At 40.0% G+C, this 15,258-nt stretch overlaps 1 protein-coding gene and 1 long non-coding RNA gene across 3 annotated transcripts; one reads left to right on the forward strand and one right to left on the reverse strand.

Annotated features, from left to right (window-relative positions):
• Positions 1 to 5,123: 5,123 nt before the first annotated feature.
• Positions 5,124 to 8,101, reverse strand: LOC123729285 (uncharacterized). Of its 2 annotated transcripts, XR_006761003.1 has the most exons (4): positions 7,767 to 8,101; positions 6,723 to 6,833; positions 5,848 to 5,969; positions 5,124 to 5,577 (listed from the first exon to the last, which is right to left on the reverse strand). It is a non-coding gene; the product is annotated as an uncharacterized lncRNA (long non-coding RNA). The 2 variants fall into 2 exon arrangements; XR_006761002.1 differs by having other exon boundaries at positions 5,124 to 5,969.
• A 59-nt stretch (positions 8,102 to 8,160) lies between these two features.
• rbm7 (RNA binding motif protein 7) lies at positions 8,161 to 10,852 on the forward strand. Its single transcript, XM_014162835.2, has 5 exons — positions 8,161 to 8,551; positions 8,881 to 9,043; positions 9,148 to 9,229; positions 9,355 to 9,457; positions 9,707 to 10,852. Exons 1-5 carry the CDS (start codon positions 8,459 to 8,461, stop codon positions 10,076 to 10,078), a joined length of 813 nt encoding a protein of 270 aa, XP_014018310.1. The 5' UTR covers positions 8,161 to 8,458; the 3' UTR covers positions 10,079 to 10,852.
• The last annotated feature ends 4,406 nt before the right edge of the window (positions 10,853 to 15,258 follow it).

Here is a 15,258-nt window from a genome sequence, read left to right on the forward strand (position 1 = left end):
CATTTTTATTGCACTTGCTGCGCAGATTGATGTTCAGAATTTATTTACTTTCAGAACGTTTTTAAATAAGAAGCACCAAACCACGGCATATCCTTGGCACATCTTGCAAGTCCAGTTGAGTCGCTGTCACTTTGAAAAAAAGAGTGGGGATGTGCAAATCTGATGCCTTTCTATAAACCATGGCAAAGGCTACAGCGTACGATGGTGACTTCCTCTTTTGTTTGTCGTCAGCAAGTAGTCTACTCCTATGAATATGACCATTATAAGCCTTTCCATTATGATGCTTTTGATATGCAAGTTTATGGGCCGTATATATAGAAGTGGACATGGAAAGGACACATAAACAGAGGAGAGAGCAATCAAACTGGAATTAAGGAAGAGACCTAATGTCATCATCACTGCTGACGTCTGATTTCAACACCCAGGAAAGGTAGTCAGGAGAGAGCAGCACTTTTACTCAGTTTACTATGGGACTTCCACATAACTGTTCCCAGTCCACTACATGTGGTGTTTACAGCATGGGTAGTAGTGACCGGCAGACCGCCTAACATTAATAGGCTTACATGTCCTACTGTTCTACTTCCCATAGCCATTATGGGTTAATGTATGAAATGGTTGCCAGAGGGAAGAGTTTTGTCCCCCACATCTAGGAATACAAGCCAGATAACATAAAATTAATATTTCATAGTGCTGCATCGCCTGTCAGACAAATTTGTGTGGACATCCCGTCAATAAATGGCTGAAAGATTGATGAAATTTGATGTCCCCAGGCCGAGCATGAACCAGCTTGTGGGGGTGTTGATACAAAGGCTATTTTTGGAGGATTCCTAGTTCTCTCCTCAGAGCTTCTAGCGGCCTGGCCAACTGACTGATGCATCGGTGCTGGCATCACAGTGGTCTGGTAAATGAAAAGCAATGTCACAATAACTTTCCATCTTTGTGCCGGTCCAAATACAATCACTAGGTCCTCATTGCTATGTAACTGACATGGAGTACTTTGTGAATAAACCATAGTATCTCTCAATTCAATTTAGAACTATTATTTGTGAAGGAAAGCACCAATACATGCATTAACTTCCACTTAGGTTAACACAATGAAGTTAATGTTCTGTACATTCAATTACCATAATGATAGATTTCACACAGCAAGTCAATATATTTCACTCTTGAAAATACAATATTATAAATGTGGTGTAAGAAAAATGAGCTTTGATTATCAAGGAAATTGTGTGTGCCACTGTGCCTCAATTATGCCTGACTGTTTTTTGTTTATCTATGACAGATTGAAGGATTAAAGAGATATTATTGCATCTGCCTCAAAGCAACAGTTCCTCTGTTGTACCTCAAAACAAATTCTGGACGAGTACTAAATGATTAAAAGCGAATTAATATCTCCCATCGTGTTTCATTCCACCCTTCATTTGGTATGTATTCCCTTGTTTAAATTGCTTCCAATTCTTAGCATGAATGCATAAAACACCAATTATTGTGACTACATTAGGCACTGCAGTGAACAATGAAGGTGGAAAGAAAACAGACAAACCAAAAATAGCGGAAAACAATCATCATATTGGTTTTGACAATGATAGATCCAGCAGTATCTTACAGATTTGACATGGTCCCATCTTGCCAAATCTGTCAAAATGGCTCTTGAACTTTCACTCTAGAGTTTAAAACACACAGCCCAAAGGAGCTCCTACTCCTGCATGGGTTTGAAGTAATGTGGTTTATCCCGACAGTGAAGATAAAGAGGTAGAGCTTGGGGTGAGGAGAAAAAAACTAGAGAGGTCTCCTGAGAGCTCACTGAGTTTCTGAAGGTTAGCTCTGCAATTTTAGGCCGATATAAGGCCGGTAGTCAATTCAATTATTCCATAAAGCCTCCACCAGCAATACATTTACCAACAAGATTGAGAGTTCTTTGACCTTATTTTGCACTCCATAAATGACCCGGCTATACAAATAGCTTCTCAATTAAATTACATGTCTAAATGCAGTCTTATTTCACTCCTGCAATTCCATCACTGACTTTTTGGAGGTGGCAATTTGGCAACCAAGGCTGAACCAGGGTTTTTAAGCATGCTGTAATGTATGTGCATCATATACGGTAGACATGGTCCATCGTTGACTTTACCATGTATGTTCACCCTTTGGATAGATATTTGATATTGTCAACCAGTTTAATCTATCAGGTTTGTAACATGGAAATAAAATATTTTAATCACGGCACGTGCCAGTTGGCTGTACACTGCAAATGCTACTCTAGTGGTTTGATGGGAATTCCTCAATGGCGTTGTTTAAACATCTGACATTTGATTGTAAGGGATCAAGATCTCCTCCTGGGACTAACCATTGATTCCTAATTTGTACCAACTAATTTAATCTCTAGATGGTCATCAGAGAAATGACATTGTTGGTTTGGTTACCAATAAACAAACAATCACCCGATTTCAGTCCATCAGATCCACTGGCAGAACAAATACCTGCATTACGAGTCAGTGTTAGCAAACCGTACCCCTGATCAACTGATTATCATATTGCTGATGCCTTCAAAGGAAAAGTGGGTGATTTTTAAAATTATTTTTTTCTTCTCAGAGGACATTCAGATCTGAAGCCCTCACTTCCTGAATGCAATGTTGTCTTAGCTATGATATTGACTGGTTATGAGGCAATCTTTTGCTTAACTGCTGAAATGTGGGACACCACACTGTTGATTATGTGGGGAAAAAAGCATTTTAAAAATTAAAAAATATTTTGACAGAGCTCATTATCTTCTCCAAAGGCGTTGAGGCTTCAAAAGCAGCGGGAGTGGAGGAGAGGGATCTTCAGAGCCGCTGTGAGATGTGAGATGAGATGCGCTTGATACTCTGGATATCCATCTCTTATTAATTATTCCTGCAAGAACGTCGTAATCCCCTCCATCTTCCCTCTATAATGTACTCTCCATATGGCCCCTTTGGCAGAGGGTATTATTTTGTGTCTCAACAGGTGGTCTTGGTGAGAGAGGGTGAGGATTTGCAGAGCTTTCAATTTCTTAAAACCGTGAAGAGGAAGAGGGAAGCGATGTAAAAAATGAACTGCTGCCCCCTTGATTCATTTTATTACGACCTGCGCTCCTTCCCATGCTCTTAATTATTTATGTTCATTTAAGTAATCAAACTTCTCCTGGGACCAAAGGGGGGTCCTCAGACGTAAGTGATGTGGGGTTGGAGCGCTTGTCGCCTATAGCCGCAGTTGGTGGCAAGGCGCTGATGCCAAGTGCTTCTACTCAGCACTGCAGTAGCATAGTCCTATGGCAACAGGCAGGCTGACACCCTTCTGCATACACTAGTTCTGTGCAGTCAGAGTCACAGTCTGGAAACAGTCACAGCATATCAGGGTGTCAGCATGTAGCAGTGATATTCAGATAACAAACATGGTGCAATATTAAATAAATAATGTGCTTGGAGGCCTGCCTCAGCATCTTCCGCCATCCATCCTTGGAGGCCTTGAAATGGGCTGATACAATGTCACAGGAACTAACTGTGTGTGTGTGTGGTGTGTTTGTGTGTGTGTCCTGTTCACTTAATCAAATAGGTAAGAAATGCAGTACTCTACTGGTGGATGAAGTACCCAATTATCATTAAAAGTAAAGATACCTTAAAAGAAAATGACTGATGTAAAAGTGAAAGTCACCCAGTAAAATACTACTTGAGTAAAAGTCTTAAAGTATTTGGTTTTAAATATGCTTAAGTGTCAAAGGTACAGTTGAAGTTGGAAGTTTACATATACCTTAGCCAAATACATTTAAAATCAGTTTTTCACAATTCTTCACTTTTCATCCAAGTAAAGATTCCCTGTCTTAGGTCAGTTAGGATCACCACTTTATTTTAAGAATGTGAAATGTCAGAATAATAGTAGAGCGAATGATTTATTTCAGCTTTTATTTCTTTCATCACATTCCCAGTGGGTCAGAAGTTTTTACATACACTCAATTAGTATTTGGTAGCATTGCCTTCAAGTTGCTTAACTTGGGTCAAACGTTTCGGGTAGCCTTCCACAAGCTTCCCACAATAAGTTGGGTGAATTTTGTCCCATTCCTCCTGACAGAACTGGTATAACTGAGTCAGGTTTGTAGGCCTCCTTGCTCGCACACGCTTTTTCAGTTCTGCCCACAAATGTTCTATTGAATTGAGGTCAGGGCTTTGTGATGGCCACTCCAATACCTTGACTTTGTTGTCCTTAAGCCATTTTGGAAGTATGCTTGGGGTCATTGTCCATTTGGAAGACCCATTTGCGACCAGGCAGCATTCCTCCTCCTCCAAACACGGCAAGTTGAGTTGATGCCAAAGAGCTCAATTTTTGTCTCATCTGACCACAACACTTTCACCAGTTGTCCTCTGAATCATTCAGATGTTCATTGGCAAACTTCAGACGGGCATGTATATGTATTCTTGAGCAGGGGGACCTTGCGGGCGCTGCAGGATTTCAGTTCTTCACGGCGTAGTGTGTTACCAATTGTTTTCTTGGTGACTATGGTCCCAGCTGCCTTGAGATCATTGACAAGATCCCCCCGTGTAGATCTGGGCTGATTCCTCACCGTTCTCATGATCATTGCAACTCCACGAGGTGAGATCTTGCATGGAGCCCAGGCCGAGGGAGATTGACAGTTCTTTTGTGTTTCTTCCATTTGCGAATAATCGCACCAAATGTGGTCACCTTCTCACCAAGCTGCTTGGCGATGATCTTGTAGCCCATTCCAGCCTTGTGTAGGTCTACAATCTTGTCCCTGACATCCTTGGAGAGCTTTTTGGTCTTGGCCATGGTGGAGAGTTTGGAATCTGATTGATTGATTGCTTCTGTGGACAGGTGTCTTTTATACAAGTAACAAGCTGCGGTTAGGAGCACTCCCTTTAAGAGTGTGCTCCTAATCTCAGCTCGTTACCTGTATAAAAGACACCTAGGACCCAGAAATCTTTCTGATTGAGAGGGGGACAAATACTTATTACCCTCATTAAAATGCTAATCAATTTATAACATTTTTTACATTCATTTTTCTGGATATTTTTGTTGTTATTCTGTCTCTCACTGTTCAAATAACCCTACCATTAAAATTATAGACTGATCATTTCTTTGTCAGTGGGCAAATGTACAAAATCAGCAGGGGATCAAATACTTTTTTCCCCCACTGTAGTTAAATATGCCAGGATGTCATTCTGAGAATAATTAGCTGAACAGTTTTACATTTCCGAAGCTACTTGCATGACACAATGTAGCATCATTTTTCAAAATTTACACAATGTTGCAGTTCCAATATATTCAATCCCTATCTGCACTGCATCATTGGTCAGTTCCACTATCTAACGCTGTGTTATGTGCGAATGAGATTGTCTATGAAATAGAATCCAGGTACACTCAGTAAGGCCAGACTCAAACGTGCATATTTCTCTTTCCACTAAGATTGTTTTTTCTTTCTCTTTTTTTGCTTTTAAACAAGCTCAATAGTAGGCTATGCCCTTGTTACAGCAAGCAAATCAAACCAGTGTGTTCTCCATAGGGATCCAGTCTATCATCGGAACAACACTGCCATCTGCTGCCACTCTGGAGAGAAATCAATGGGTTAACTCCCTGCTGTTACAAAATAATACTATTCCACTGGAATAGAGAGCAATCCCAATTGGTGTTTCATATTATGAATCTGAGATATGACAAGATTTAGGTTTCATCCAAAATTCCATGGAGAAAGTCTACTAAGCAGATGTATTCGTGAAATAAAAAAGGCTCAGCGCAAACTTTGTTTTCTTTCAGCATCTCTTCATTTTTATCTTACTCAAAGCGACTCTTTCTGCTCGGTCTCCCTCACTAGCTCACCCTGTTCGCTTGTTGTTCCCGACTTTACTCCATTTCATGCCTATTTTCATCTGTTTCTGCTTTAAGTCCAATAGTTCTGTGGAACTGCTGTTCCTTAGTGCGCTTATGAATTCCATCCAACTCTATAAAAAGGGAAAAGGCATCAGGGAGATATATGGGCTAATAACTATTCTGGGTCAAAAAATAGATTGTGCCTTAGTCATCAGAGTGCATTGCTGCACAGGTGTGGTTTTATGGTATAGATTTATTGCTGTCAGATGTCAAAAATGTGCTGCATTTGAAATCATAAATATTTTATGTGAAAGTGCCGATACATCAAGTGTTAACTACCCTATACTGTACACGACACGTGATGCCCATAACAAACTGGGCTGTAAAAAGAATTGATGATTTTAGTATTAAACTATAGATTTTATTGCCACATTATGAATGATAGCCATAAATCCTGTGAAAATGACATAAATAAGTCATACAGATTACATGACATGTTCATTTGATTCACTAATTCCTAGAACATAGAACATTTAGTGTACAGCCCATTTCACGAACACTCTCTGCCTAGTTAAATAGACCTAATAGTGGGTATCCTGTAAAGAATTCTGCCTCATGGACCATGAAAGCAGGAAAAAGAACAGCCTTCAAAAGAGTCCCTCTTATCTTTACAGTGTGGTCCTCATGCACAGCCGCAATCACAATCTCTATGGGATTTCTCCAGGCATGGGGAAAATCATTAGACTTTTAATCAATCTAATTAATATAGCAGCCACGCACAGTTCAACTGCCACCTGATTAGAGAGGAAGTCAAGCTTTTCACACGGCTCATTTGACCTCAACGCTATAATGATGCTGCCATCACCACAAGGCCAGGGGCATACCTCGCAGGGTGCTTGAGTCAGTGATCCGATCGCATGCACCGGACTGTGGCATGTACTTGTACAGGAAATTCTTATCAGCATGCACATCAACTTCCAGGGGGATGAGGAGACCTATACACACAGTTAGAGTAGGGCACACTATTACAGCTTGTCAGAATCATCACCTTCTCTACTCTATAAAGCTGTTAGTAAGGATAGGCTACTTGCTGCAGGAAATGTCAGAGAACCCCAGAAGAAGTTATGCAATGTGGTCTCATGGCAATTCGTAATATTCTATATGTAAACCTTTAATTCTTCATTTAGTATTTTATTTATTTAACCTTTATTTAACCTGGCAAGTCAGTTAAGAACAAATTCTTATTTTAAATCACGGTGTACCCCGACCAAACCCTAACGACGCTGGGCCAATTGTGCACCGCCTTATGGGACTCCCAATCACAGCCAATTGTGATATAGCCTGGAATCGAACCAGGGTCTGTAGTGTCACCTCATACACTGAGATGCAGTACCTAAGACCGCTACGCCACTCGGGAGCCAAAAATGATGATGATAAGTATGATATGTTACGTTAAGTTACATGATGAATAGAATAGCGGTCTCACAATGTCATACAAATTAGAGGACGTATATTATCATATGTCTTAACCGGTCGTACAATAGCATACAAGTTTGATTATTTTAATAGTATTTTACATCTTTCACTGAGACCAGGTTCCTTGTTGCTTTACCACAAAGGACAATTAGGGGGAGAATTTAGGTAGGTGGTTAGGTGAACTAACAAAAAAGGATAGGACAATTTATGTGAAAGGTTAGGGAAACTAAAATGAGTTAGATTAGGTGAATTTACGTAAGCAGATTAGGTGAATTGGGTTAAATTTAGAATAAGGGTTAGGGGAAGGGTTAGCTAAAATGCTACAGTTGTATTCACAGTGTATTTATTCATCATGTCGCTATTTCTATTTTTTACTTAATTTTGTATCTTTATCTTAACTCTGCATTGTTGGAAAATGACCTGGAAGTAAGCATTTCACTGCTAGTCTATACCTTTTGTTTACGATGCATGTGACAAATACAATTTGATTTGATTCCCCCGATGCGACACGAACACAAAACCTCCATCACAATTACATGAACATGGCCAATTATGCAAATTCGGCGATGACGTCATTTATCGACTTCTAGCGACTTTTAGGACAGCCAATAGCTACTTTCCTTACTGAGGAGTTGGCAACACTGCGAGGTCAACACCTCAGGAGTAAATGTCAGTTGGCTTTTCATAGTCGAGCATTCAGAGGCCGAGACAGCAGGTGTGAGAGAGGGTCGAAACAGCAGATCTGGGATAAGGTAGCAGGTCTAGGGAGGCTCAGGAATCCTTGCATGGTAAACATTTTGAGCTGATCATTTAAAAAAGAAAGCTCTCACCAAGGCTACTTTTTTCACTATTAACTGTTAATTGTGTGTTACTGATCAGCATATTGTAACATTCAGTAAATACAAACGTAACAGGAAGCTAATGGGGCCAAGCTCATGTGTACTAAACTAATGACATGTTATTTGATGGCATGCCCTTTTTTTTTACTGTCGTAAAACAAGATGGTTATTGCAACTCGAGCTAAGGAATTACGTCAGTTTTGCTTTACGGCCGTACCACGGATCTCCTGTTTAAAAATCGCAGCATTGTAATTTGTTTACAAATTTGCAACCCGATAAAGTGCATTAGGTATAATTAAAACGAGATGGGAGTAGCGGATGAAACAGACAGGACTCTCTTTGTTGGAAATTTGGATCCAAAAGTGACGGAGGAACTTTTATTCGAGCTATTTTTACAGGTGCAGTAGCTTTGAATTAGCTACCTACGCTACGATATCTACCGTTAGCTAGCTAAATTATTTGCGATACTTTTTCAGTATTCAACAAATAATTATGGTCAGGAAGTCTCTGGCCCGTAATTATCTAGCCATCTAGATCAATATAGTTCCTTCATCCTTAACTAACTAGGTACTCGTTTGCAGCAACGACGTTAGCTAAGTATATATTAGCGAACACATATCTAGCTCTGGAATATCAAACGACGACTAAGGGTTGCCTCTGATCGGTGTCGCTTTTCAATTTTACAGTTGTTCTCCATCGTCTGTTCTGTGTTTTCTCTTTGTTGCAGGCAGGACCTCTGTTCAAAGTGAAAATCCCAAAAGACAATGATGGAAAACAGAAAGCGTTTGGATTTGTCTGTTTCAAACATGAGGTGTCCGTACCCTATGGCATGAACCTGCTCAATGGGGAAACTCTATTCGGAAGGACTCTCAAAGTACAGTTCAGAGCAGGTAAACTAATGTAAATCCCTTACAAGTCACATGAATTGACTAGCTAATGGATAATTTGGGTCTGCCTGCAACTGAACTGTCATTCTTTCGATACATATTTACAGGAAGCAGTCACATTAACAGTCCAGGGCACTCTCAGAATCAAAGCACTGTGAATACTCCCAATCCACATGGGGCTGCGGGCATGTATGTTGTAACATAATGCAAATTCCTACAAAACAATGTTCGTATGCATGTAGGGGATGTTTTTATGCATCAATAGCTTTTCTATTCCTCTGTAGTTGATATGGAACGCCATGTTTCTTATGCAGGTTTGACAAGAGCCCAGACCAGATGGGCTCCCCATCATTTTCACCCTCTCAGCACATCCAGAGGTCCTTCTCCTCTCCTGATAGTCTGCAGAGACAGGCCATGGTGAGCTTACCGCCATCCACACTGACCATTACGCTTTTCAAGCCATTCAATTACACACTGTCCTCATCTCCAGTAGAGTGACACTTATGTCACATTGTTGACATGTGAACCTGCAAGTAAGCATTTCATTGTACTGTGTATCCTGTGCATAAGGCAAACTTGACTACATAACTATGTGGACTGTGTCACGAACATTTAACCAGTCTACATGGATCAGTAAAAGTAATGCTCTTTGGTCCCTTTCAACAGATTAACAACATGTGGCAGCTCCAGATGCAGCAGCTCCAGGGAGTGAATGGAGGCTTCCCAGCTGGTCTTCTGGGGCAGCCACCACCACAACCGCTACAGCCACAGAGTGGTGGAGGTGGTGGGTCCTGGCAACCGGACAGCTCCTCACAGCGAGGCAACAGGCAGGGGTACCAGCAGGACAACAGCAGCCACTACGGCAGGGACCAGCGGTACCCAGGAGGCTCTGACGACACCGGCTCCAACCGTCACCACCGCAGCCAGCGAGGTGAACACTATAACCATGACGACAGGAGCGGGAGCAGCGGAGGCAACCGTAGCAGAGATGACAGGTGGAGGGACGGCTCCAGAGATGGCCGGTGGAGACGATACTGAAGCACTATGGGAATTTAAGAACAGAATTGTGAATATTTTTCACTTTTTTAAAGGACATTTGAGTATTTTACAGATTTGTCACATACTCACTATGTAAATCCTAATCAAAACAGAATTATGAATTTATATTGAGAAACATTTTCATGCTTGAAATGCATTTTTATTTAATTTATTTTTTACAATTGGTTAGTCATATGTTTAGGATGATATTGACAATTTTTAAATGCACTGGACTGTGTCCAAGTAAACAAAATATTGATTGGTTATTTTAAATTTACTCGTGAGGTTTTCCACAATTGTTTTACTGTGATTTTAAAAAAAATTCATTAGAGATGATAGATTTTTTTTATACCGTCCCCTGGGGAATTGTTAAACCATTCTACCCTATTAGTTATAGCTTTTTGAAGGCGAGAATTGTTTGAAAAGATTTGCTGTGTTTGTCAAGTATTGGTATTACTGTGTACATTTCCTTTTATACAAGGTATGGTGCTCAACTATTTTTAGTGGGAAATTGCTCAGTTATTCAGTAAAAAAAAAGGTTTTGGAATTATTTTGGCATGTTTCAGCTGTGTAATCTAATTCCACCAGCAACACTTACTCTGTAGGCTGAAATTGACTGTTTTCCTGATTGTTAGGTTAAATGGAAAATGGATTTTATATTAGTGTCTTTTTATTAATTTAAGAATAGTATTGTAAGATACCCAACAGATTCCATGTACATGTGAAACTAGATCTTTTCATGAAATATTAGCATAAACATCATTTGTCCACACACTTTTTGTGGTATTCTTTGTACAGGAAAAGCATTACTATGAAAATGTCAATGAAATGTTGATACAAATGGTACTTTTTCCATCCAAACACATTCCTACGGAAGTTAACTATTGCATGTTAATGCTATTACATGCAGTTATGCCCAAACTCATGCCTGGCTTGTCTGCTCTCTAAAAATGGACCATGTGTAACCAATATGCTTGTGCAGTGGGTTAGAAAGTAATCTGCAGGTGGCGCCACACACACCTCTTTATTGAATCAATTAGGATGACAAAGATAACCAAGCCAACTGATGATCTGTAGCCTACTGTCTTTAGAATGCTCATTCAAGTGACTGCTTAAGTTCTACATAGTCAAGTTACCCAAGGTAAATAATAGGATCAATATGTATATTCTCTTTACATTCTGTGCAACTTAGCTATTGTCAAGGTGGTGGAACGATCATCTTGTTGACATATAGCCTAGAAGTGTCACTTTTTCGTCACTTGAGCATCCACATTAGGTATTATTTCTGACTTATACAAACTTGGAATCATAGGCTATAGGTCTAAAGCCTGGTAACCTTTGGATATGATTTAAAACTATTGTTTAGCCATGGAATTAGTTCCACTTTGGTCATTGTTTCAGCCCAGGATTGGGATCTCATGTTACAATTAGTGGCCCTACTGTATGTGATGCCCCTGTGTCGCCTGTAACAAGGGTTGCTTACAACAAAGTGCCTGCCGAAATCCCTAAAAGTCCACGTTGAGGTCATAATGTACCCTTCTGAACGTGCTTAGGCCGCTAACAACGGCTCCCGTTGTGTATCAACATGTACATCCCCAATAAAGCTCTGGATCCAAAAGTGGAGGTGTATTTGCACCTACTACACTAAGCCCTTTGTCTTGCTTGTAATCTGGCAAACGTCAGATTCCGCCCTGATGATTGGAAGTGGCTCTAATGAAGAGGATCCTCAGTACCCTGTCACAGGCAGTACCAGGAAGGCTGTAATTACCCCTGCTGGCTGGGGCCTAAATGTTTTAATTGATTGATCTGCTTGGCGTCTCTAGCCCTAGAGTGGCCGGATTAGGTGGCCGCTCCTGTGTGGATTTATATAGACAGAGGCATCATGTCCATAGGGGGCACGGGTACATACCGCCTCAGATTTGTCCTGTTTAAAAATATATATATATCGTTGTTGCTCTGTAATACTACTAACCACCTAGCAATGTTATTAAGTTGGCTTTAGCTAGCCCAGATAGGTTCCCAATCTCCCAACCTCATAACTAGCTACCATAATCAATGTCAGGCTATCAAGTTAGAGTAGCTGGATTGTCAAACTATCTTAGCTGGCATGCCTACTGGCAAGGTTAGTAGACTAGAAAAGCAAGACATTGCTAAATGTACTAAATAAGACTCACATTCCTTTCAATCGTTTACCCGGATTTTAGCAGAGATGCAGAGAAGCATGTTTAGTTTCTTTAAAAAAAGATCCATCAGTCAAGAGTATACAGACAGCTCAAGGGGAATGCTTAGATATACAGAAAAATAAACACATTTTTACATAAAATAATACATAATGATTATGGCTCTAGATTTCAGGAAAAAGCTGTTTCATTTGTTTGAAAATTCTCAAATTTATGGATGGGGCTTGATATCCTCACGTATACTAAACAAAAATATAGATGCAACATGCAAAAATGTCACCGATTTTACTGAGTTACAGTTCATATAAGGAAATCAGTGAATTTAAATGAATTAATTCGACCCTAATCTATAGAGTTCACATGACTGGGCAGGGGCTCGGACATGGGAGGGCATAGCCCCACCCACTTGGGAGCCAGGCACAGCCAATTAGAATAAGTGTCTGCTTTATTGCAGACAGAAATACTCTTCAGTTCCATCAGCTGTCCGGGTGGCTGGTCTCAGACGATCCCGCAGGTGATCTGGATGTGGAGGTCCTGGGCTGGCATGGTTACACGTGGTCTGCGGTTGTGAGGCCGGTTGGACATACTGCCAAATTCTCTAAAACGACGCTGGAGGTAGAGAAATGTACATTCAATTCTCTGGAAATAGCTCTGGTGGACATTCCTGTAGTCAGTACACCAATTGCACACTCCCTCAAAACTTGAGACATCTGTGGCATTGTGTTGTGTGACAAAACTGCAAATTTTAGAGTGGACTTTTATTGTCCCCAGGACAAGGTGCACCTGTGTAATGATCATGCTGTTTAATCATCTTGTTGATATGCCACACCTGTCAAGTGGATTGATTATCTTGGCAAAGGATAAATGCTCACTAACAGGGAGGTAAACAAATGTCTGCACAACATTTGAGAGAAATAGCATGTGAACACTTTACATCTTGCATTTATATTTTTGTGCCCCATTAGATTTTTGGGGTGCATGACACCCATGTATATAGAAGCACTTTCATGAAATTATCGACCAATCCCCCCTTCCCCATTCCCTTCCTTCCCTCCCTGCAGCCCGGGAGCCTGCTTCCATCACCCTGGATCCATGCACTCAGGTTTCAGGGTTCATTGGTGACAAAGTATCCAAACCCCCTTTGCCCCCCCCCTCCAGCCTCTCACAGTTGTTCTCATCTTCTCCCTTTGATCAAGCTATCAAACCCAAAAGAGCCCAAGCTTTCACATGCAGAGCTCCATGTTTCCTCACCATAATCCTTCACACTTTGAACATGGCGGCTGTAATCTACATAGGGTCTGCAGTGAGTTATATTTACCTCCATGGCTTTGGAAAAATATAATTATTTCTGTTCAGGCCACGATTTCAAAGTGTAAACTTGACACTATCCTCTTTGAGGTTAATGCTGCTGTGGTCTCTCCTCTCATTAAACAGACAGAATAAAATGAGCCATCTGAAATGAACATCATGCCCTTTGAACTGCACATTGAGTACAATAAATTGTTATCTGAGCCGTTTCAGGAAAGCAATCGGGTGATCTACTAGCCTACATTTTCATTATAGCCTATCTGTAACTTCGAATTAAATATGTTGTATTAAAGTCTCCGTTTTTTGATACTTCTAAGGGACTTTTTTAGAATTCCTTTTAAAGGTTCCACTGAGAGCTAACGTGGAGCGCCATTGAAGTTTCCTTGTCCAACCAAAACGAAGCCCCTGAAAGCATATTGGAAAACATACGGAAAATATGCAGCCTGCCAACTAAGGAATCACACTTGTCAACTGGTGTGTGAGTGATTACTAATTTCGCTTGTATCGATAGCTAGCCATTAAAAATAGGTTAAAATTGACTTTTGGGCGTGGATATTAATTAACTCACTTCACGAGTAAGATAATAGGTTGTATTATTGTACATTTTGGCATCGGTTGGAATATTGTTCCCAGTCACAGGTATAACTATTTCTGACAAAAGCCTAAACGGTTGCAAGGTCATATAAGACGCACCATTAAAATGCAATGCTTTTCTCTAGGACTACTGATTTATGAGTGCTTAGGCCTGTTTTATATAATTACTTTCGATGGCCCTGCAGCTGATGAACATATCGAGTACAACAGTTTATTTTCTGGTGAAATCAATTATTTAACTTTAATTTTCAAGACCCAAAAGTTGAAATGTGAAAGACAGTAGGCCTATTGTCTTGACAGTTACCCACAGACACAAACGAAACAGTAATTGCCTGGTCCTTTCCGCACGTCATTGCAGAATAGAGAAGGTATTCGCTTTTAGGCAGTTATTATCTTATAGCCAGTAGGTATTTGACAACCCTTGGTAGAAATAAAGCCAGAAGGTAATTGAGGGTTAATAATACATATTTGAATGTCGTCATTTTTTTTGGCAAGTAAAAAGGAACATAAGGTTACTTAAACCTTATCGTTATGTTTGAATCTTTATGTTTGAAATGTCGGTTGTTTACTCACCTTGTAAATATATCCATGCCATAACATTTTGGTTTTAAATTCAAATTCGTTGACGAAAAGACTTACAAAACGTTATAACGGCATAATAAACAAATAACCAAACAAATATTGGCATAATAGCAACAATAAAATAATTATAATTCTATACAAATAGGATTTAAAAAATGACCATTAGTGTGTTATTGTGTTAGGCTATGAAAGTAAATGTGTAATAGAAAAACACGATCGAAAAACATGTGCATAAGAAAATTACAAACGCTACAAAAGTTCCTCTTTCAACTCACAAGAAGGAATAATACCAACCTGCTGCAATACGTTTTTCCCCGTAGTCCGAAAGCAGGGTTGCACTGCAAAATACGTTTAGTGTTACTGTTAGTTTGTAGTCGTTTATAGTTGTTTTTCTTATCCCTTAATTGCTTTTAAAGAATAGCTATTACAATAATAATATATTTAAAATGTATGTGTAATCCCAAATGCATTAAATACACTCATTCATAGCCTACCTATACATTCATTTTAATCCGA

The sequence above is a fragment of the Salmo salar genome, chromosome ssa20 (genome assembly GCF_905237065.1).
Source record: "Salmo salar chromosome ssa20, Ssal_v3.1, whole genome shotgun sequence".
NCBI lineage: Eukaryota > Metazoa > Chordata > Actinopteri > Salmoniformes > Salmonidae > Salmo > Salmo salar.